At 37.9% G+C, this 25,457-nt stretch overlaps 1 protein-coding gene across 2 annotated transcripts in view; it reads right to left on the bottom strand.

Moving 5' to 3' along the window:
• FRK (fyn related Src family tyrosine kinase) overlaps nt 1-24,584 on the bottom strand; it is a 97,352-nt gene extending 72,768 nt beyond the window's left edge. For both annotated transcript variants that reach the window (XM_082404805.1, XM_082404806.1), the window contains exon 1: nt 23,656-24,584. In XM_082404805.1, the coding sequence (XP_082260931.1) occupies nt 23,656-24,026 (371 nt within the window). In that variant the 5' untranslated portion in view covers nt 24,027-24,584. The remainder of the gene's footprint in view (nt 1-23,655) is intronic.
• Between the last annotated feature and the right edge of the window lie 873 nt (nt 24,585-25,457).

Genomic DNA, 25,457 nt, shown 5'->3' with positions numbered 1-25,457 from the left:
GAAAAAGACCCCAAGTAAAGGCAACTTTTTCAAAGGTTTGCTGTAGGGAAGAGATTATGTGCAATAGCCAGAGGGGGAGAGGAGTTAAGGGTTGTTTTTAAGAGTTAAGAATGTTGATTTCATTTGCTTATTGCTGCATGGCTTTCCAAGAGGAAATTAGTTCTGAAAAATAATTTAATTCTTTACTAACTGGAATTTAAATTATAGTGGTGAACTTAAGAGAGGTCAAGAATTTTTATAAGAAATGAATATCCATAGATTCAATTTCAGTTGAACCTACAGAATGCTTAAGATTCAGGCACATTCTAAACTTGCTAATTCTTTTTCAATATGCTCCCTCAGCCGTTATTCACTCCTATGCACCCACCAAAAACATACTACCAGAAACTTTTCACCTAATAACATTGATTGAAAAATTCTGTTTCAAAGTTATAATCTGCTAACATATTTGTTTAGCAAAGTATTGTGCATGATAGTCAATACATTTGAACTAAATGTAACAAAATGACTGAATCAAAAAAAGGTAGAAGCAAGAGAAATTGTCATATAAATTGTGTAGCCACTCGTTAAAATCAAGCTTTCCAACTCATTGACCTCTTAATCGAGTTATTATTAAAGGTTTTCCTTAATACTCCACTGTACTGATTTTCTTTTTTCAATATTAGTGGCTAAGCTAACAGGTGATGAATTTTTGTGTTGCAACAAATTCTCACAAATAAATAGTGAGCAGGGTGAATGTCTGTTTCTGTGGTTTCTATTTACAGTAGAGAAGAACATGCTCAGTGATTGTTTGACACTTGTTACTTTCCTTTGTAATAGAAATTGCCTTCTCCTTCCTTATCCTCTCCTTCCTCTCCTCTGTCTTGTCTGCGTTCCATCTACTTTCTTTCTCTTCATCTGGCTCTCTTTCTCAATGACCATTACCTCTAAGTTCCATTAAACATGATTTCATTTCAATTTTCCATTCTAGGAAAAGTGTCTGGACAGAAAAAGGACATGCAGTAGGAGATCTGTCTGCTCTTTTTTAATAAGTTTGTCTGACCAAATACTTGGTTTCTAAAAATAGAAAAGCAATTTAAGAAGAAATGACAAAGTTACCTTCTTTGCTTGGACAAAGCCTCTCTCCATGACAAATCCTCCAGTGATAAGGATAGTTTGCTCCCCTCTTTCAGCAGGGACTGAGATCCATCAGATAGGTTAAGCTCCAGGAATGCAGTAACCTTGCCAATTACTTGGGTTACCCTTAGCAAATATACTTACTTTCTGCTGGATCAAACTAAACTGTATGTTATTTATACTCCTATTTCTTTACAATGGCACAAAATTATAATAACCAAAAGTTACTAAAATATGTCAAATGGATAAGAACATAGGTTTGAAAAACAAGTTGGGATCATTTTTCTCACAACAACCCCTGTACAAAACTAAACCACTCAGCATGTTCAGTGATCTCTGTCAGCTGCAACAATGCAGTTAGAATGTTAAAACTAAATGCTTTTTGAAATATTTTATCTTCCTAGAACTGTTAAGCAAAGATTCCTGGGAGATGTTCTTTCTTTGCATTTGAAGAAGATTAGCTTCTATTAAGTTAATTTCAAAGTCAAACTGAAAATGTTCCTTTGGAAAGGAAAAAAATAGTATTTTGTGCATTAAATAAATGAAATGAAAGCTTTACAAGATAAATATTAGTCTTCTTAATTGCAAATGTAAATGTATAGATAAGGTAAGCAAAGTAAGGGACCTCTGTCCTAGGAAAAGTCATCATTGGAACTGTGCAGAAGCTCATGTAAACCTTCCCTGATAAATGTTCAGCTATCTATTATTTCTTCATAAGAGATTTCATAGTCTACATGTGAACATGTCAGCAGAACAAAAGTTGGTTTTACTATTATGAACATAGTATTTCTTTGACAATTAAATCAGCAAATAATAAATCCTTCTTGTTTGCCCTAATGGAGTACTTTCTTTGTGAGACCTTCTCAACCAGTGGGAGCAAGCAAGGCTGTTAACTTCCTCTCATTCCCTACAGAAGTCTTCTGTTGTACCACTTTGCCTATACAGCCAATTTTCCATTAGTGAATGTAAAAGACTTCTTATATCACGATCAAGTTGCTTTAATCCGAATTGCCCACAGTCCAGGCAGGAGGCCAATTCATTGCTAGGTCCCTGAAGTCACTTGGTTTCATTCTCTGTATGATGAATATGCATATTTTTGTGGGTTCTTTTCTTTTTACATTGTGAAAGATGATGAACCCTAAAATGTAACATACCATTTGGGTGGTAGAAAGAGGGTATAGAATGAGGGAAGAAAAGGGTTTAACTCACTTTCAGTGACAATGATTAGCATTTTATTTTCTTCACTATGGACCCAACAGAAAGCCTGCCTTTGAAAAGTTACATTGGCTATAGTCTCCTTAGTATAAATGCTTATGTAACACAAATGCAAAAGCTCCAGGGATATTTATTTTAATGCGGTTAAATACTATAAGCCTAGAATCATGAACTTCCCTACAGAACACATGTGTCTGACATACTTCCATTCTTAGCATGGAAATGCTAGGTATCCTTACCTAGGCTTCCCTCAACTACAAACCAAGCCATATTGTCTGTCTGCTCCTCAATCCCCTTTCCTATCCTCTCTAATTTCTCACATACTCTCACTTTGTATTCCTTAAACATTAGCTTTATTTTATTTTATTTTATTTTATTTTAGCTTATGGGATCTTTGGTTTGTTCCTTACATCTCCTTTTCTGATGTTTATTAAAAATTCATCTGTCTTTTTTACCAACATTTTAAACTATGTCCCTTCCTTCCCTTTGTCTCTATTTTTTTTTTTCTTGGCTCCTTGTGTGTTTCTCCTCTAATGCATGTGGGTCTTACACAGGGCTGAAGCCTCTAGTGAGGGCACTTTTCTGCCTCACTCTGCAGATCAAGAGATAATCAGAATGAATCCTACACATGTGCACAAACACAAGCTGACTGCAATCCCGGAAACACGGAGAAATGGCGGGGAGGTTGTATCAAGTTCTCCAGCAGACAAAGATGTGTGCCCTTGGTTGAAATTGAAAAGAAATGAAACAAACAAGTAAGAGGCAGAGGAGACAGCACCAAACAGTGTTAGAGCCAGAAAAGCAAAGTGGGAGCCAAGTAAGGGAGTAGCGAGGTAGGTTTTTGGCCAACAGTCTTTAATTGTATTCTATCAAACAACCTGTCAGTTTGGCTTAGAACTAGTCGCTCAACAAAGCTCAGAAAGACAATCTTTTAAAGTACTCTTTAATTAGTATATAAAGATATAAAATTATTTTTATTTATAATTTAAGATCCTAAAACATAAGACACGTCTAGACTGATCATCATTATTTACGTATTAAAGTAGGTTATAACAACAGACCCCTACAAAACTCAATATTATGTTCTAGAAAGTACAAATAAAAAAGAATTCAAAAAAAAAGAAAGAGAGAGAGAAGGAAGAAAATAAGCTAGAATTAAGGTCAAATACAGTTATTGTGAACAAGCATTTAACTGGACTCTGAGCTTCCTCATAGCTAAGAATAAAAATGTGATGTATAATAAATTAAGAATTTATTACCTGCTATAAAGAAGTAAATCAATTTTTCAAGAGAAACAAACAAACTTTGCCTGTGCTAATTTTACAACAGGTTCTTACACTTTTTAAACACCATTCCTTTTAGAATATCATAAAACCTATAACCCCTTATCCTAAAAAATGCACAAACATACATCACACAAATTTTATATGCAATTTCAGAGGGTTCATAGACTGTCTCAAGCCCCTCTCTGGAACCTTTAGGAGTTCATGGTCTAAGGTTAAGAATTCTTATCACTGGAATTTGGGGAAGGAGTATCTTAAAAGTCAGAGTGGATAATGACAACAGTAATTGCAAAAGCTATAAGTTTTTTATTTTAAATAAATTTATTTATTTATTTATTTTTGGCTGCGTTGGGTCTTCGTTGCTGTGCGTGGGCTTTTTCTAGTTGTGGCGAGTGGGGGCTGCTCTTCTTTGAGGTGCGGGTGCTTCTCATTGCAGTGGCTTCTCTTGTTGCAAAGCACGGGCTCTAGAGCGCAGGCTCAGTAGTTGTGGCTCATGGGCTTAGTTACTCCGAGGCATGTGGGATCTTCCCGGATCAGGGCTCGAACTCGTGTGCCCTGCATTGGCAGGTGGATTCTTAACCAATGTGCCACCAGGGAAGTCCCAAAAGCTATAAGTTTTTATGTCTTTCTTATATTAGGAGGATAATATTCAAGGATAATTCAGTGAAAATAGTATTGTGAAGAGGGCAGAGTCATAAACAATATCTGATCAATCAATATCTACATTTGAACTTTTGGCCAGAATATTTGTAACCTTTACTTTTCATGATTGAATCATGAAAATCATTCTTTTAATCATTTCTTTCAATGTTCAACAGAAGCACAGAATCTACAATACTCAGATAAGTAAATCAAATAGCTGTTTATCATTCTCCTACTTTATTTTACAGTTTACTAATAAACATGCCTCAACAATATATTATTTGGTTTTATTTGCAGACTTCACAAACTAGAATCATATTATATGCCATCTCTTGAAATTTACTATCCACTCAACATATTTCAAAAACATACCCATGCTGTTGCATGCCACTCACTTCATCATTTTCACTATTGTATAATATTTCATTGAATAAATAAACCACAATTTATCCCTCTCCTACTAATGGACATTTGGATTGATTCCAGTCTTTCGCTATTAGAAATTGAATTGCTATCAACATTTCCTAGGAAAAGGTTTTACTATAGAGATGGGGGAAGGGAAGAACTCATAGGCTCATTGTTAGTAATAGTCTAGGTCATAGGCTAGCTGGTTAAATGGATGTTCATTTATCATCATGCTTTAAATCTTACCTTAAAGTTGCACATACTGTTTTGTATTTATCAAACATGTTTTTTTAAAAAATAAAGTTTTTTTTTAAAAAAAATTGGTAAACTAGAATATTTTCTAATATTAAAATTTTCAGAAAATGTACAATTATGCTTTAAAATATATCAGGGGTTTCAGTAAGCACCAAAATTATCATAAGAGAAAAATCATCTATTGGGATCCTTTGATCTCCATTAATTATTATGTAACTATTTTGCTTTCTACCATTTTACCAGGACCTGCTAAATCAATAGCACGACTTTCCATTTTCCTAAACTACTGCTTTTTAAAGTGAAGCTTTTAATAAGAGGTAGTACAGAGTTCAGAGTGATTCAGCATCAACACCAATATGTGCCTGATTCCTATAAACTACTGCCTAACACAGATACAAGATATTGAGTCACTGGGACTTCCCTGGTGGCGCAGTGGATAAGAATCCGCCTGCCAATGCAGGGGACACGGGTTCGAGCCCTGGTCCGGGAGGATCCCACATGCCACGGAGCAACTAAGCCCGTGCGCCACAACTACTGAGCCCACGAGGCACAACTACTGAAGCCCGCGCGTCTAGAGCCCATGCTCTGCAACAAGAGAAGCCACTGCAATGAGAAGCCTGCACACCGCAACGAAGAGTAGTCCCCGCTCGCCACAACTAGAGAAAGCCCGCGTGCAGCAACAAAGACCCAACGCAGCCAAAAAAAAAAAAAAAAGATATTGAGTCACTTTTCTATTGTTTTTATCTGAAACATCATTGTATTCTCTGCATGATAATAGCCTGAAGTAAACTGAGGAATATCTTACAACTATAGTATATCATAGAAGACAACAGGGCTTACCTTCACAGACAAACTTCTTTAAAAGTTACATATATTTGCTGCCTGTACTTTAAGACCTTGAACTCAGTCTTTCCACATGACCCCAAAACTTGGGAGTATAGCACTCAAGAGAAAAATTCTTTAATTTTGCCCACAATTTTGGGAAGGCCAAACTGCACTAAAGGTAAACCCTTGACTTATCCTCACTCTGCCCCAACTTCTAAATCTAAATATCTAAACTTATCAGAGGATGTTTAAAAGCTACCAACTTTGATGCCCTAGAGAAGGGGAAATTTTTGGTAAATCCCAACCAAACAGACATAGTCCTTAGGACCCTGCATACTCTGCTCAGAGACGAAGGCAGCTAAGTTCCACTGCCTCTTTTGATTTTGCTTTTCCTCGGCTCAGGTTCTCAGGATGGACCCAAGTCCAACGTGTAGAGCCTTATCATACAATACTTTTTCTATGGCTCAACCCAGCCTAAACCTCCCAGTGCAGAGTCCCAGACAGAGTACGAAGTTCCTTGTTATAACTCGCTCATTCTCTTTACTGAATGACATCATCTGTATTTACATTATAAAACAGCTTTTTAGTGTCACCAGTAATCTTCCAGCAAATCTAATGGTCTCTACCTCTTCCTCATTACTCTGACCTTTGTTTAGCATCTGACCCAAAACCTCCTTCTTGACATTTTATCTTCTTATTTTGAGTAAGATGCTCATTGTTTCCTTCAGGGGCTCTTCTTCCCTGTATGAGTTAGGTTTTGCTTCATAACAACTACAGTATTCCCTGCTTATCTGAGGGGGATTGGTTCCAGGATACTGATATCTGTGGAGGCTCAAGGCCCCTATATAAAATGGTGTACTATTTGCATATAACCTACGCACATTCCTTAAAGATACTTTAAATCATCTCTGGATTACTTATAATACCTAATACAACATAAATGCTAGGTAAACTGTTGCCAACATGTGGCGAATTCAAGTTTCACTTTTTGGAACTTTCTGGATTTTTTTTGTCCAAATAGTTTTTATCACATTTAGCTGAATACACAGATACAAAACCTATAGATATGAAGAGCTGACTGTGTTTGGTTAACTCAGGAATCTAAAGGTGAGCAATTTGGGATGGGCTCCACTGACCTTCGCTGGGCTTGATCATGAGTCTCCACTCAGCTGGTAAGTCAGCTGGGACAAAATAGGGCTTCTCTTCACATGGTCTTCCCTCCTCCAGGAGGTTTGCTTGAGTTTTTTCGTAGTAGTTGCAGAACTCCAAGAGCAAAAAGAAAGCAAGCCCCAACATGCAAGCCCTTTTCAATCTCTATTTTTGTCAAAAAGGTGTGATTCTCCCCAAACCAGGACTTGTCTCTTCTACGTCTGCATACATTCAGCCACGTATTTGTTTCCTCATTCATCCATTAACATATTATTTTTAAGTGCATTCTATATGACAGAGAGTCGTGCGACTCTACAGCATTTTTCAGCATCTGTATTATGCTGGCTGAAAAAGAGAAAAGCAGACCCTAGCATCCAGGAGTTTGCCTGGCACTTATGACTAGGCCTGGGTGTTCTCCTCTTGAACACAAACAACATCACAGAATACCAACATCAGAAAAGGCCACTCTGTGACCATGACGGATCAGGACAAAAACAAGATCAGATTCTTTTTTTTTTTTTAACATCTTTACTGGAGTATAATTGCTTTACCATGTTATGTTAGTTTCCGCTGTATAACAAAGTGAATCAGCTATACGTATACGTGTATTCCCATATCCCCTCCCTCTTGCGTCTCCCTCCCACCCTCCCTATCCCACCCCTCTAGGTGGTCACAAAGCACGGAGCTGATCTCCCTGTGCTATGCGGCTGCTTCCCACTAGCTATCTATTTTACATTTGGTAGTGTATATATGTCAATGCCACTCTCTCACTTCGTCCCAGCTTACCCTTCCCCCTCCCCGTGTCCTCAAGTCCACTCTCTACATCTGCCTCTTTATTCCTGTCCTGCCACTAGGTTCTTCAGAGCCTTTTTTTTTTTTAGATTCCATATATATGTGTTAGGATATGTTATTTGTTTTACTCTTTCTGACTTATTTCACTCTGTATGACAGACTCTAGGTCCATCCACCTCACTACAAATAACTCAATTTCATTTCTTTTTATGGCTGACTAATATTCCATTGTATATATGTGCCACATCTTCTTTATCCATTCATCTGTCGATTGACACCTAGATTGCTTCCATGTCCTGGCTATTGTAAATAGTGCTGCAGTAAACATTGTGGTACATGACTCTTTTTGAATTATGGTTTTCTCAGGATATAGGCCCACTAGTGGGATTGCTGGGTCATATGGTAGTTCTACTTTTAGTTTTTTAAGGAAACTCCATACTGTTCTCCATAGTGGCTGTATCAATTTACATTCCCACCAACACTGCAAGAGGGTTCCCTTTTCTCCACACTCTCTCGAGCAATTATTGTTTGCAGATTTTTTTGATGATGGCCATTCTGACTGGCGTGAGGTGATATCTCACTGTACTTTTGATTTGCATTTCTCTAATGGTTAGTGCTGTTGAGCATCCTTTCATGTGTTTGTTGGGAATCTGTATATCTTCTTAGGAGAAATGTCTGTTTAGGTCTTCTGCCCATTTTTGGATTGGGTTGTTTGTTATTTTGATATTGAGTTGCATGAGCTGCTTGTAAATTTTGAAGGTCAATCCTCTGTCAGTTGCTTCATTTGCAAATATTTTCTCCCATTCTGAGGGCTATCTTTTCGTCTTGTTTATGTTTTCCTTTGCTGTGGAAAAGCTTTTAAGTTTCATTAGGTCCCATTTATTTTTGTTTTTATTTCCATTCCTCTAGGAGGTGGGTCAAAAAGGATCTTGCTGTGAGTTACGTCATAGAGTTTTCTGCCTATGTTTTCCTCAAAGAGTTTTATAGTGTCTGGCCTTACATTTAGGTCTTTAATCCATTTTGAGTTTATTTCTGTGTATGGTGTTAGGGAGTGTTCTAATTTCATTCTTTTACATGTAGCTGTCCAGTTTTTGCAGCACCACTTATTGAAGAGTCTGTATTTTCTCCATTGTATATCCTTGCCTCCTTTATCAAAGATAAGATGACCATATGTGCGTGGGTTTATCTCTGGGCTGTCTATCCTGTTCCATTGATCTATATTTCTGTTTTTGGGCCAGTACCATACTGTCTTGATTACTGTAGCTTTGTAGTATAGTCTGAAGTCAGGGAGCCTGATTCCTCCAGCTCCATTTTTTTTTCTCAAGATTGCTTTGGCTATTCGGGGTCTTTTGTGTTTCCATACAAATTGTGAAATTTTTTGTTCTACTTCTGTGAAAAATGCCAGTGGTAGTTTGATAGGGATTGCATTGAATCTGTAGATTGCTTTGGGTAGTACAGTCATTTTCACAATGTTCATTCTTCCAATCCAAGAACATGATTTATCTCTCCATCTGTTTGTATCATCTTTAATTTCTTTCATCAGTGTCTTATCATTTTCTGCATACAGGTCTTTTGTCTCCTTGGGTAGGTTTATTCCTAGGTATTTTATTCTTTTTGCAATGGTAAATGGGAGTGTTTCCTTAATTTCTCTTTCAGATTTTTCATTGTTAGTGTATAGAAATGCAAGCGATTTCTGTGCATTAATTTTGTATCCTGCTACTTTACTAAATTCATTGATTAGCTCTAGTAGTTTTCTGGTAGCATCTTCAGGATTGTCTATGTATAGCATAATGTCATCTGCAAACAGTGACAGTTTTACTTCTTCTTTTCTGATTTGGATTCCTTTTATTTCTTTTTCTTCTCTGATTGCTGTGCCTAAAACTTCCAAAACTATGTTGAATAATAGCAGTGAGAGTGGGCAACCTTGTCTTGTTCCTGATCTTAGTGGAAATGGTTTCAGTTTTTCACCATTGAGAATGATGTTGCTTATAGGTTTCTCATATATGGCCTTTATTATGTTGAGGTAAATTCCCTCTATGCCTACTTTCAGGAGGGTTTTTATCATAAACGGGTGTTGAATTTTGTTGAAAGCTTTTTCTGCATCTATTGAGATTATCATATGGTTTTTATCCTTCAATTTGTTAATATGGTGTATCACATTGATTGATTTGCATATATAGAAGAATCCTTGCATTCCTGGGATAAAGCCCAGTTGATCATGGTGTATGATCCTTTTAATGAGCTGTTGGATTCTGTTTGCTAGTATTTTGTTGAGGATTTTTGCATCTATGTTCATCAGTGATATTGGCCTGTAGTTTTTTTTGTGACGCCTTTGTCTGGTTTTGGTATCAGGGTGATGGTGGCCTTGTAGAATGAGTTTGGGTGTGTTCCTCCCTCTGCAATATTTTGGAAGAGTTTGAGAAGGATAGGTGTTAGCTCTTCTCTTAATGTTTGATAGAATTCGCCTGTGAAGCCATCTGGTCCTGAGCTTTTGTTTGTTGGAAGATTTTTAATCACAGTTTCAATTTCAGTGCTTGTTATTGGTCTGTTTATATTTTCTATTTCTTCCTGTTTCAGTCTCAGAAGGTTGTGCTTTTCTAAGAATTTGTCCATTTCTTCCAGGTGGTCCATCTTATTGGCATATAGTTGCTTGTAGTAATGCCTCATGATCCTTTGTATTTCTGCAGTGTCAGTTTTTACTTCTCCTTTTTCATTTCTAATTCTGTTGATTTGAGTCTTCTCCCTTCTTTTCTTGATTAGTCTGGCTAATTGTTTATTAATTTTGTTTATCTTCTCAAAGAACCAGCTTTTAGTTTTATTGATCTTTGCTATCATTTTCTTCATTTCTATTTCATTTACTTCTGATCTGATCTTTATGATTTCTTTCCTTCTGGCAACTTTCAATTTTTTTTATTGTTCTTCTTCCTCTCATTGCTTTAGGTGTGAAGTTAGGTTGTTTATTTCAGATTTTTCTTGTTTCTTGAGGTAAGACTGTATTGCTATAAACTTCCCTCTTAGAACTGCTTTTGTTGCATCCCATAGGTTTTGGGTCGTTGTGTTTTCATTGTCATTTGTTTCTAGGTATTTTTTGATTTCCTCTTTGATTTCTTCAGTGATCTCTTCGTTATTTAGTAGCATATTGTTTAGCCCCCATGTGTTTGTATTCTTTACAGTTTTTTTTCCTGTAATTGATATCTAGTCTCATAGTGTTGTGGTCAAAAAGATACTTGATACAATTTCAATTTTCTCAAATTTGCCAAGGCTTGATTTGTGACCCAAGATATGATCTATTCTGGAGAATGTTCCATGATCACTTAGGAAGAAAGTGTATTCTGTTGTTTTTGGATGGAATGTCCTATAAATATCAATTAAGTCCATCTTGTTTAATGTGTCATTTAAAGCTTGTGTTTCCTTATTTATTTTCAGTTTGGATGATCTGTCCATTGGTGAAAGTGGGGTGTGAAAGTCCCCTACTATTATTATGTTACTGTTGATTTTCCCTTTTATGGCTGTTAGCATTTGCCTTATGTATTCAGGTACTCCTAGGTTGGGTGCATAAGTATTTACAATTGTTGTATCTTCTTCTTGGATTGATCCCTTGATCATTATGTTGTGTCTCTCTTTGTCTCTTGTAATAGTCTTTATTTTAAAGTGTATTTTGTCTGATATGAGATTTGCTACTCCAGCTTTCTTTTGATTTCCATTTGCATGGAATATCTTTTTCCATCCCCTCACTTTCAGTCTGTATGTGTCCCTAGGTCTGAAGTGGGTCTCTTGTAGACAGCATACGTATGGGTCTTATTTTTGTATCCATTCAGCCAGTCTATGTCTTTTGGTTGGAGCATTTAATCCATTTACATTTAAGGTAGTTATTGATATGTATGTTCTTATTACCATTTTCTTAATTGTTTTGGGTTTGTTTTTGTAGGTCTTTTCCTTCTCTTGTGTTTCCTGCCTAGAGTTCCTTTAGCATTTGTTGTAAAGCTGGTTTGGTGGTACTGAATTCTCTTAGCTTTTGCTTGTCTGTAAAGGTTTAAATTTCTCTGTCAAATCTGAATGAGATCCTTGCTGGGTAGAGTAATGTTGGCTGTAGGTTTTTCCCTTTCCTCACTTTAAACATGTCCTGCCACTCCCTTCTGGCTTGCAGAGTTTCTGCTGAAAGATCAGCTGTTAACCTTATGCGGATTCCATTGTATGTTATTTGTTGCTTTTTCCTTGCTGCTTTTAATATTTTTTCTTTGTATTTAACTTTTGATAGTTTGATTAATAGGTGTCTTGGTGTGTTTCTCCTTGGATTTATCCTGTATGGGACTCTCTGTGTTTCCTGGACTTGATTGACTATTTTCTTTCCCATATTAGGGAAGTTTTCAACTATAATCTCCTCAAAAATTTTCTCAGTCACCTTCTTTATCTCTTCTTCTTCTGGGACCCCTATAATTAGAATGTTGGTGTGTTTAATGTTATCCCAAAGGTCTCTGAGACTGTCCTCAATTGTTTTCATTCTTTTTTCTTTATTCTGCTCTGCAGTAGTTATTTCCACTATTTTATCTTCCAGGTCATTTATCTGTTCTTCTGCCTCTGTTATTCTGCTATTGATTCCTTCTAGAGAATTTTTTATTTCATTTATTATGTTGTTCATCATTGTTTGCTTGCTGTTTAGTTCTTCTAGGTCCTTATTAAACATTTCTTGTATTTTCTCCCTTCTGTTTCCAAGATTTTGGATCATCTTTACTATCATTACTCTGAATTCTTTTTCAGGCAGACTGCCTATTTCCTCTTCATTTGTTTGGTCTATGGGTTTTTACTTTGCTCCTTCATATGCTGTGTATTTCTCTCTCTTCTCATTTTGCTTAACTTACTATGTTTGGGGTCTCCTTTTTGCAGGCTGCAGGCTTGTAGTTCCCACTGTTTTTGGTGTCTGCCCCCAGTGTGTAAGGTTGGTTCAGTGGGCTGTGTAGGCTTCCTGGTGGAGGGGACTGGTGCCTGTGTTCTGGTGGGTGGGGCTGGATCTTGTCTTTCTTGCAGGCAGGGCTGCATCCGGTGGTGTGTTTTGGGGTGTCTGTGAACGTAGTATGATTTTAGGCAGCCTCTCTGCTAATGGGTTGTGTTGTGTTACTATCTTGCTAGTTGTTTGGCATGAGGCATCCAGCACCAGAGCTTGCTGGTCGTTGAGTGGAGCTGGGTCTTAGCATTGAGATGGAGATCTCTGGGAGAGCTCTTGCCGACTGATATTACATGGGGCTGGGAGGTCTCTGGTGGTCCAATGTCCTGAACTCAGCTCTCCCACCTCAGAGGCTCAGGCCTGACAACTGACCGGAGCACCAAGACCCTGTCAGCCACATGGCTCAGAAGAAAAGTGAGAAAAAAAAGAAAGAAAGAAAAAATAATAGAATAAAATAAATAAAGTTATTAAAATAAAATTTTTTTAATTATTAAAATAAAAAAATTTTTAAAGTAAAAAAAAAAAAAAAGAGCGAGAGCAATCAAACCAATAAACAAATCCACCAATGATAACAAGTGCTAAAAACTATACTAAGATAAACATAAAAACCAGAAACTAGTCAGTCGCATACAGCAAACCCCAAGTCTACAGTTGCTCCCAAAGTCCACCGCCTCAATTTTGGGATGATTCGTTGTCTATTCATAGACAGGTATTCCACAGATGCAGGGTACATCAAGTTGACTGTGGAGATTTAATCCGCTGGTCCTGAGGCTGCTGGGAGAGACTTCCCTTTCTCTTCTTTGTTCGCACAGCTCCTGGAGTTCAGCTTTGGATTTGGCCCCGCCTCTGCGTGTAGGTCACCCTTTGTCGTCTGTTCTTTGCCCAGACAGGAGGCAGTTAAAGGAGCGGCTGATTAGGGGGCTCTGCCTCACTCAGGCTGGGGGGAGGGAGGGGTATGGAATGCGGGGTGAGCCTGAGGTGGCAGAGTCCGGTGAGAAGTTGCAGCAGCCTGAGGCACACCGTGCATTCTCCCGAGGAAGTTGTCCCTGGATCATGGGAATCTGGCAGTGGCGGGCTGCACAGGCTCCCAGGAGGGGAGGTGTGGATAGTGACCTGTGCTCGCACACAGGCTTCTTGGTGGCTCCAGCAGCAGCCTTAGTGTTTCATGCCCGTCTCTGGTGTCCGCACTGATAGCCGCGGCTTGCGCTCATTTCTGAAGCTCGTTTAGGCGGTGTTCTGAATCTCCTCTCCTCGCGCACCCTGAAACAATGGTCTCTTGCCTCTTAGGCAGATCCAGACTTTTTCCCGGACTCCCTCCCAGCTAGCCGTGGTGCACTAGCCCCCTTCAGGCTGTGTTCATGCCGCCAACCCCAGTCCTCTCCCTGGGATCCACCCGAAGCCCAAGCCTCAGCTCCCAGCCCCCGCCCATCCCGGCGGGTGAACAGACAAGCCTCTCAGGCTGGTGAGTGCTGGTCGGCACCGATCCTCTGTGCGGGAATCTCTCCGCTTTGCCCTCCACACCCATGTCTGCACTCTCCTCCGTGGCTCTGAAGCTCCCTCCCTCCACCCACCCACAGTCTCCACCCGCGAAGGGGCTTCCTACTGTGTGAAAACCTTTCCTCCTTCACAGCTCCCTCCTAGAGGTGCATGTCCCGTCCCTATTCTTTTGTCTCTGTTTTTCCTTTTTTCTTTTGCCCTACCCAGGTACGTGGGGAGTTTCTTGCCTTTTGGGAGGTCTGAGGTCTTCTGCCAGCGTTCAGTAGGAGTTGTTCCACATGTAGATGTATTTTTGATGTATTTGTGGGGAGGAAGGTGATCTCCACGTCTTACTCCTCCGCCATCTTGAAGGTCGATCAAGATCGATCACTCTTAATCATATCTGAACACTCACAAAAGACTGGACATTGTCCAACAGCAAAAATAACCAAGCATCCCCCTATCTTAACTAATATAAGTGACTGCTGTTTCTTTCCCAATTATAGCTTTATATATAATATATATAATTATATATAATTATATTATATATATAATATATAATATAATAATATATATATATTATATATAATATATAATATATTATATTATATATTATATATATATAATATTAATATATAATATAATATATATATAATATAATAATATTATAATAATATTATATTATTATAATATTATTATATTATATATATATTATATATATAATTAATATATAATAGCTTTATATATAATATATATAATTATAGCTTTAATCTTGATCTAGTCTTCCCTCTTTCTCTATAAGATTAATTAAAATACACAATCATACAGTTACCCTCACTTCCTGACAGCAGTCAATCCAGAGCAAAGTCTTGCTTCCTTCAACTCTCCCCAGAGTCACAACCCCAAATCCTGTAATGTGTCCTAACACACTCTTACTGAGATGCTCCACTGTTGTCCGTGGTGTGTGTTCTCCTCTCCTGAAATGAACAATAAACTACTACAGGTGTGTTGCTGGTAGTCTTTGTCTAATAGGCATTGACATACATTCTTGGTTTAATAGTCTTACCTCCGGAAATTATAAAATTCTCTGGAGGAAAAGAATTGTCTTATTCATTTGGGGTCTCCTATTGCTCAAAAACAGTGCCTTTAACAAAGTAAATATAGACAAAAAGTTTATTGAATGGATACATGAATCCCATAGACTGTATCTTCTTCAATGACTAGAAATGCTGAAAAGATTTTGGAGAAAGTGTCCTGAGTCCTACTTCACAGAAATTACACAGGCACCCTCCTGAGATGACTTCCTGGCAGTGACTTTGCAAGCAGCACAATTCTGGGGTTTGCAATAATGTCCTTCCTGTAATGGGAATCTTGGTATGTCATAACTGATTTTCAGAAATGGCTAAAAGTATATGTGATATTGGAACAGCATTAGAGTGACTTAAATCTATTGAATTACTGGCCTTTCATTGGAACTATATAGGATTCTTCTGAATCATCCAAATCATGCTGCCAACGTGCTATGCAACATTTGTGTTCGTGGCAATATTTATTTTGAAATAAGATTCTAAATGCCTTTCAAATTAGCAACCTAATAAAAAGTTCAAAAAAGTTCTCAGTAATACTATTTCTTGAATTACATTCTCATTTTACCCTTAAGAAGGCACAAAATTAATGGAAAAAAACCTCTAATTTAGAAATTTAGTCTGGATTTAAAGGCAGTATAAAAGATGTCCTATCAATAAAAAAGAAAGCATGAATAAAACAATGAAAGAAGCTAACACTAAAATCAATTCAATTTTTAAATAGGAAAAAAAAATCTAACTGAAAACCTTTGTAGAAAAAAATGATATTACAGAAGGGATAGTCTAGTGTAGTACCTGAAATTAGCCAAACAAGCAAGAAGTTGGGTAATACAGATCACACGTTCTATGTTTGCATCTATGCATTTTAGCAAAATTCTTCTGTTATGTTAATCTTCAAAGAAACATTCACATAAACTAACCGCTAAAGTTGCAGTCCCAAGAAAATAGCCATCAGGAGGTCTGAAATGTTATTCAAACTGCTATTAATCTGCATAACTACCTTCCCCAGAAAAACTGGCCCAATCTTTCCAGTGCTAAGAACTCCCATTAAAAATGGGAGTCAGAGAATGCTGCAGAGAAATTAGCAGCTAATCAGTAAGAAAACTAGTGAAAAGAACATGTAATTATTCTGTTTGGTAATGTTTTAGAATGTAACAGTGAAAATCTACTAATATTCAGTAAAAGAGTCAAACTTTCAGCATGCATGAACTGAAAAATATTTCATATACATAATAGTTTGAAATTATGTCTGTTCACCATAAAAACTGAAATTACAACTCTGGCCCCACAACAATAATTTTGCAAACTGGGTTTTGGTTTTCTGTCCATTAAAAGCTCAGGCCAATGATTCCTTTACTTTAAATTAACCACAGTATAGTTTACCGTGTATATATGTCATTTTTAGATATCACTTCAGTGAGATTCACAATCAGTTCCTGGCTTCATATTCATTCCACACTACAAAGAATATACAAATCAGTCTGTGACACCCTTAGTATTTCTCCCCCAGGGACAGATTGAAGCCACTAATTTCTAGAAGCCTGTAAATTATACTATTATGATTATGAGTCCAACCAGAAATTGAGGCATGAACAATTCACTGAGAAAAGAATGCAAAATGGCCTAATGCCTTTAACAAGGAAACTCAGTAGATTTTCCTGGTAGGTAAAAAAGCAACTCAGAGAGGAAAAGTTGAAGAAAAGAGGTGGCTCTGACAGCTGCTTTTTAAAAGACCTGAGATTGGTAGATAAGCGATCATCATTTAATTATTCATTTACTCAACCAACATTTGTGAGTGTTTATTAGGCACAGGCACCACACTAAGCTCCAGAGCCCATGGCAATAGCTCCTCTTCCCCCCTCCCCATCCAGAGCTTACAAGTCTTACAGAAAATAAATGAGAATAATGACAAATGATGCTAAAGGCTCTGAGCAGGAAGACCTAATGTAGTCTAGAATGTCAGGAAAGGCTTCAGGGAGAGAGGAATAGACACTGAGACCTGAAGGATGAATGAGAGTTGGTCAGAAAAAGAAGAGGAGGGAGAGTTGGCAAGCAGGAGAAGAGCCCACTCCTATAAGAAGCCCAAGACCACAGGTGAAGGAAAGTATGGAAGAAAGATGTAAAGACGCTTGGCATGTGAGTGCTGTTATAGGGAGAAAATATTGTGAGCTGAGGCTGGAGTGGAGGTGCGCAAAATATTATATATTTAGGCAGAGGTGAAGGAAGAATTGCCCAGCTAAATAACAGATAACATTTCTCAAACCCTTACTATGGTCAGGTTCTCTATGGTGCATGCTTTCTGCACAAATAATCACATTTATGCCACATATCGATCCTATGAGATAGGGGTCATTTTTATTCCTATTTAATATAAATTGCTCAAGGTCACACAGCTAAGTTATGACAGAGCCACATTCAAATTCAGATCTTTGGGGCCCATAGTCTGTGTTTTTAAGCACACCACAGGGCAGATCAAAAAGGGCGACCAGCATTATACCTCAGTCAAAACTCTGTACCACTAACGTTTGGACCTAGTTAAAATATCCACCAGAAAAACCCAAAAATTTATTTGATTTTTATTTACCATATAGATTCTCACTGTGGTATTGGCAGTTGGAAAATACAAAGGGAGTTTTCTGAGCTGAAAACCAGACAGTTAACTGAGGCAAAGTCTTGTTTGTTTTTCTTTGGGGACCCTCAAGACCTAGTACACAGGACATACTAGTTGCGTAACAACAGTCTTACTTTACTATATAGAAGGTTGTGTCTACTTAGATGTCAGTTTGGTGAAATGCTTGAAAAAGTTAACACTAGGATATATCTACAGAGACAAACCAAACATTTCAATAAATTCACTTGAACAAAAACAAACCAATTTGAAAAAACAAACCAATAGAATCTATCTTTTTTTTTCAAAGAATGAATTCAATCAAGTTGGAATTTAGGTTCTAATCTTTAAGACTGAAGCAAAGTAGTTTATGTGAGTTTATTTCACTCACAAAATTTTTTCCACTACTAGTAATTTGTTAAAAACCTGAAAAGAAAAATATAATCAATGTTTTTATTAAGAGAGAGTGGTTCTGAATGGCATATTGCAGTTGAAATTTCCAGAGTATTATCAATTTTCCTAGAAAAGATTAAGAATGACTCCTGACTTATTTTAATGACTCCATACTATGGCACTTAATTGCTTCTCAAAGGTATTTTGAAATGCATGTAATCAAGTTTTACTTCTATTAATCAACTATTTTAAACTGTTATTAATTACACTTACACTTTAACTGTGACTTTAATGAAGTTCAGTTGGTTCCTCTTTCCCTCACTTCTGTGATTTTGCCATTGTTCTTATAAAGTGTATTTAATTTAGCAGTTAATTATCATTTTTCTTAAAAATGGTGACAATGTATATAAAAATGCATTAAATAACTGAGATAAACAGTTATATAAACATAAATGTAGTACAGTTATATTAATATAAAAAATCATATAACATTATACCTGAAATGTAATTTTTTACAAATTATTTTAGCAACCTATTTGTCATATTGTTATTTTATATCAAAGGATAAAGAAAGAAGACTACATCATAATTCTATAGATGAATTCATAATTCATCTATAATTCTATAATGCAGTCATTTAACAATAGAGTTTTCTAATCAATCTTGGTATATAAATATGCTTTTGTTGATTTAAATTATTTGCCTTAAAATTCTTATCTTGGGATTATCCAAAACATTTAATTTGATAAACAGCCATATATATTTTTATAATGCATTTAACTTATATACATAAACGTCTTTTTTAGTTTCTTAAACTATAGATCTAAGTATACTTTGTCTTAGAGGAAAGAAACTGAAAATGTATTGTTTTCAATTTCTACATATATGCATTTAGTCTTCCCTGAAAACTAGCACAAAGAAAAAGAAATAAATGATCTGGATTAAGAATATTTATAGGAGGGACTTCCCGGGTCCAGTGGTTAAGACTTCCTCTTCCAGTGCAGGGGGTGCGGGTTTGATCCCTGGTTGGGGAGCTAAGATCCCACATGCCTCGCGGCCAAAAAACCAAAACATAAAACAGAAACAATATTGTAACAAATTCAATAAAGACTTAAAAAATGGTCCACATCAAAAAAAAATCTTAAAAAAAAAAAAGAATATTTATGGGACTGCTTGCCGATAGGTGATTTTCTAGTGATTTAAACTACTCACTATTTTCTAGTGATTTAAACTACTCATATCTACCCAAGTAGATATGTTAGACTGGTTTGTGAATGTTCTGATGCCTTTTTCTTTCTTTCTTTCTTTATTAATAATAATTTTGATTTTTAAACCCCCTTGTTCCTCTATCTTTAAGATTCAAAAGCAGGCTTTATATCCCAGCAGAGAAAGAAATCCACTGACATCTAGGCTGAAGATGACTAGGAACACTGTGTACAACTTGTATTAGATAATTATTAAATTCCACAGTATTCAAATCACCAAATAGTAAAGTTGCAATTGTATTTTTACATGGTGGTATAAAAGAATTCTCTTTCTGAGCATATACTACTTTATTTCTCCATGCTACTCTCTTCAAGCCAGACAATGGCAATGACTTTAAATTAGATAAAATCTTGACAGCACTCTAGTCTGACACATTAAAGAGGCCCACGATCAGGAAAATATTCCCTAAACAAACGGAGAGAAATTCCATTACCTTCAAACTTCATAAAATTCTAACACTTTTATCCCGTAAGCATAAACTAACAACAAACTTACAAGTTACAAATATTTATTCTTGAGATCTTTTTCAAGGCAGCCCATAAAATGGTGAATAGGAGAGGAATTGGAAATAATCTACCTTTACATGGCAATAAGAGGAGTAGGAAAATCTTTCCACAAAGTAATTCTGAGCCTAGAGCAATTTAGCATAAAGCACACTTAAACAATTAGACAAACACCTTTTAAACTCTTTGTAGATGAATGATGCTTTGTGTAAATTATACAACTGCTGATCATTTTGCTTTTCATCAACATATTGCATTACTTGAATTTTTTTAATAATAAAAACAATGCAATTTAAAGCCATTGCTCTTGGCTCCATGATTCGTATGTAATTTCCATACCATTATTTTTTGGGTGAACTTTATATCTCTAAAAACACTATGAATTTAAAAAGTGTACAGAGAGTATTGAGTGATCAGAGCCTAAGAGTAAGATTTTTGAGGGATTCCATGTTGAAGATGTGGAAGGAAAACACTCATCTATGAAAGGATCTAGGAGTTCAAATTGAAGATAAAACAATTATTCTTCCTAGAAACAAAATAAATCATTAAGAATGGGTTTAATATATCACTTAATGTAAAATATTCAGAAAAGGTAAAGCATTTCTAGGTGGAATTTAATAGTCAATTATAAAATTGCTTTATCTTTTAATAATAGTCTAGTTCTTTTTTTTTAACATCTTTACTTCCTAGTGTTAAAAGAAACAAAGAAACAAACCAGGGTTTCCCTGGTGGCGCAGTGGTTGAGAGTCTGCCTGCTAATGCAAGGGACACGGGTTCGAGCCCTGGTCTGGGAGGATCCCACATGCCACGGAGCAACTGGGCCCGTGAGCCACAACTACTGAGCCTGCGCGTCTGGAGCCTGTGCTCTGCAACAGGAGAGGCCGCGACAGTGAGAGGCCCGCGCACCGCGATGAAGAGTGGCCCCCGCTCACCGCAACTGGAGAAAGCCCTCGCACGGAAACGAAGACCCAGCACAGCCAAAAATAAATAAATAATAAAATAAATTAAAAAAAAAAACAACTATTTGGGAGATTATTAAAAATTAACTTTAAAAAAAAAAAAAAGAAACAAACCAAACACTGAAACTTATCTGATTTGCCCTGCCACTAATAACTCCAAAAGTATTTGCACTGTCTTCTTATTAATGTAAGTCAATAATAAAGACATTAACAGATGAACACTAAAATACATTCACTAAACTAGTCTAATAAGGAACTAGATGACTCAACTTTCATTGGTTTCCCATTGCCTCTCATCTCACACATGTGAATATAAACAATAATCTTTACTTAATACTGTATACTGAGCTCATTGTAAAATAAACGTTAACTTTCATAGTATTCATAAGGAAAAAAATGAAGTACAAGTTTGAAAACTCATATAAGAAAGTTATTAAAAGAAGTTTTTTTTAATAATTCCCTGGGTATTAAGGCACTATGGGTCATTTGGACACCCTCACTTAGAAGACTAAGTTAAAACTGCTTCTACTTGAAATGGGGTGAAATTCTAGAGGCTACAGCCACCTGCACTAAAAGTATTGAAGCAATTTTGCCATTTGGTGGCAAGAAACCTCATTAGCAATCTGGGTTCACGGGTGAAAGCCATGGTGTACACTTAAAAGGAAACAAGTTGCTCATGCTGACCAGGAGGCGTAACAGCAGCACCTGGGCAACAAGTTTTTATCCCAGTGGATGCGAAGATCCCAAGAAAAGCCCACCACAGAGACACCAGATGGTAGCGACGATCCCAAGAAAAGCCCACCACAGAGACACCAGATGGTAGCGACACAGGGGAACACTGCTGAGTACAAATTCCAAGAGGAAAGGTCAGGAGTTATATACAGAGGGAAAAGAGTATTCTTGGCTACAGACAGCCCCTGAGAATGAAAAAATATCCACAATACTTTAGTTGTCTTATTTTGTCTTTGGTAGGCAAAAAGAATCTAAATAAGTAAGGGTGCTGTGCTTGATCCTGTTACCCAAAACATTATCTCTTTTGAATTGCTTGTCTTGTATTAATTTACTTGCTCTCTTCAGCATTTGCTGTTCTGTCAGGTATGAATGTAGCTGAACCACTACACTTGAAACATAAGAAGTCATGTTCCCAGATAATCAAGGAATCTAGAGCGCTAGAAGACCCCAGAGACCTTACAGATGAGGAAACGGAGGCCCTAAGCAGTTAAATGAATTGAAAATATCCAAGACTAGTAGATTATGAATTCAAGGCACTAGTATTAATATTACAGCATTAATTTAATAGTATATGTTACACTGAATATAAAACATACATAATACCATACCTTACATGGAAATCATGTAGTAGTGAAAATCATATCATAAATGCACATAATTAAGCATTCAATGAATAAGTAAGGATATTTCGTATAGATTATCACAGAAATAAATGTTCATACAGGTGATTTTCTCATTTGAGAATTGAACGATTCCATTTGTCAAAATTCTAGATTTCAGTTCATTTCTATCTAGGTGTAAAATAAGACGCTTCCTAACATTTATAGGCCCTTGGCGTTGGAAAGAATCTCAAAAGCCCCCCAACTCCCTTTTGTATTTGACTTTGAGTTTGGAAAGCAGCAACAATGCACCATGGCTCTTCCTACAATTTTATTCCCTGGGCCAGTAAGGGATGCTGCAGCTCACATCAAAAGAAAAAACACATGAGAAAATGAGTGAATCCCCAGAGGTTCCTCTACTAAGGACCCACTCTATAAAATGAGTCCTGAGAGACATTCCCAGTCTTAGGTTTCACTGGAACCAGGCAGCAAGAAGTTTAGGGCAAGTAGCAGTCTGTGCCTGCTTCTCAACACACCAGACCCCAAGTATCCATTGTCAAGACCTTGCTTTATTTACTTTATATTCAACTACCACTAGCATAACCTTGCCCCTTCTCCCCCCATGCCACTACTCCACCTGACACTTGCATGGATGGATGGATGGACGGATGGATATGTGCATAAGTACATAAAATTTTCTTCCTTGGTTCCACTATAACTCATAGGATTTATTCAAATATCAGGGTAAAGTCTTAATCTCCTTTTCTGGAGAAATAATGTCATTATTTTTCTTGTTAAAACTTCCTAAACATCTGTAGCTGGCTAGTTTCTAATCATAATAAAACCCAAAAAATATCATAATTTGGGTAGCATAACTCCATACCTGGGACTCAAAGAAAAATATCCAGTTATAATTTCACTGGGAAAATGTAGCATCTTCTAAATGTGACCTTCTACATTAGTTACCACTGTGTGTGCATATCAGAACTGGAGTTGATGCTTCCAAAAGTTTAAAAAAAGAGAGAGCTGGACTTTAGATTTGCAAGTGTAGTTTAAGGAAGATCTATGATATACCTGCAAATAAAATGCAGTTCTGTGTTAAAATGAGGCATGACTTATTTTATAGCCAAAGAAAAGATAGAGCATTAAATGCACCATTCATTTTTGTTGATGAAAATGCACCCAGGGCCTGTGGGTATACAAACTGTAATAGAAGTCATTTCAACAGTTACCTTCCAGTTTCACTCTCACCTAGCAGGGGAGGTGTGTTTCAAGTAGAAGATTCTTGCCAGTACTTCCTTATACTTTCTAGGCAGTTCTTTGAAAATTAGTGGGTTTGCAGATAGGTAAGAAGGAAACCTCATTACCCGCCCTCAGAGAGCTGAGAAATAAAATGTGTGTACTACTCACGGCTCTGCCTGGAGGCTCCTGTCCTCAGCCACATAGTTATTAGGAATATAGCCCTGCAGCTGCTGGCTGGAGCAGTCTGCCCTTTTCTCCAAGTGCCTGGCGAGCCACCAACCCTCGTGGGACGTGTCCAAGACTTGGAGCTTGTCACCCGCGTGGAAGCTCAGGTCCTCTGCGGTCCGAGCCTGGTAATCAAACAGAGCCACAAAGTACTGGCCCTGGCTTCTCTCGGGCTCCGGACACGGCGGCCGGGGAGGATCGGGGGGGCAGACAGTCCATGGGTTCTGAATCACCACCGACTTGTCTGCCTCCCGAGACAAGCAGGGGAGACAGGGCTCCAGGTACGTCCGGAGCCTCAGGCAGATGTTACCCATGGCGCCCCCGTAGGCAGTGGGGGAGAGGGGTTTCTCCCTCTCCCCTTACTCTCTGCAGATCCACTTTCTCTTCCTCCACCTGGAAACTTTGAAATCAGCACCAGTCCTCCAGGTTTGGGGAGCGTGTACCAAGCCCTGGTTCACAGCAGTCCGGCCGACCTGCTTGGAGAGACTCACCGGCTTGCTCTCTGTGGCCGTAGCTGCTGCCCCAGAGAAAAACCGGGTGGGAGCTGGGCAGCTGCTCGGTGGGAGAGTGGCTTTTCTTCTTGTCTGCTTAGGAATCCCACCACAAAAATAAATATGGGAGGGCTTTACTTAGACAAACGTCTGAGAACAGAAAAGAGTCCTCTTGCCTCTCATCCCAAGAAAAAGTTACCAAGCGAAAGAGGTGAACTCCAGGTAAGATCTCCACCTCTTACCTTTGCCAGCAGCTCTTCTTCCGCGTCAGGTCTGTCTCTGTGGTTTGACCAGTCCTGACCCCCACGGCTCGCTCTTTTATGCCAATGAATAACCAACCGGCCCAGGCTACTGCCTTTAACATCCTGAGCTGGGAACAGACTGTAATAATTTCTTCTTACTTCCTGGTTCTTTTGTGTCTGTGATCTAAATGGGATTCCCGGCCTCTCTACCTCTCCCTTCTCCCACACCCAAGAGAGACTAGCGCCCTCACCAGGGAACCAAACTCTTAAGAGCAGCTGTCAAAATCCATGCTCCTGGACAGACGGGCTAGCCCAGGGAGCATTTTGTCCTGCTATGCTACCGGCACAGAAATTAAAGGCAGAGATATTTTTCTTCCATAAGGACGAGTAGGATAGTTTTGCCACCACTAAGGGAAATAAAATGGAAAATTAAAGTGTTTAGGTATTTGTTACTGGACAAAGGGCAATTGGGAAAGAGCCATTGAGTTCCTACCTTTTTTTTTTAATCACTGTGAATAGATTTTAATAGCCTCAAAATGCATTTACAGTCTGGAAAAATACAAGAGCAGCTGACTAAAATGGTGAGAAACCGAAACACTGCATTTTCCCACAAAGACATGTAATTTCCCATCCTTCAGAAACACATACACACACACACACACACACACACACACACACACACACAGACTAGGTGACCAGCAGAGAGAAAGAGTAGGAGGGCTGCATGTGAGCTGCTGTGGAAGCTCCTTCTATTCCACGTTGACTCCAGGTCTGCACTAGTTCTTGCTAACTTCGTTGGCAGGAGCTCAGGAACTAATGAAGCCGACATCAGGGCAGCCATCGCGATAGGCAGTGAGTTTTGATCTACTTCCCCTAGTTCAGGGCAGCTGTCTCACAAATGGGTGCCCTGGTCCCAAGAACACCTAGGCAGTAAGTATAGGTGGGTCAACACAAGACCATTTTCACTAGCAGAGTACACTGCAGACTTGTTTATCATGTGTCACTTCTTTTT

Source organism: Balaenoptera borealis (assembly GCF_965194805.1).
Source record: "Balaenoptera borealis genome assembly, chromosome: 9".
Lineage (NCBI taxonomy): Eukaryota > Metazoa > Chordata > Mammalia > Artiodactyla > Balaenopteridae > Balaenoptera > Balaenoptera borealis.
This window is presented reverse-complemented; position numbering and strand designations above follow the sequence as displayed.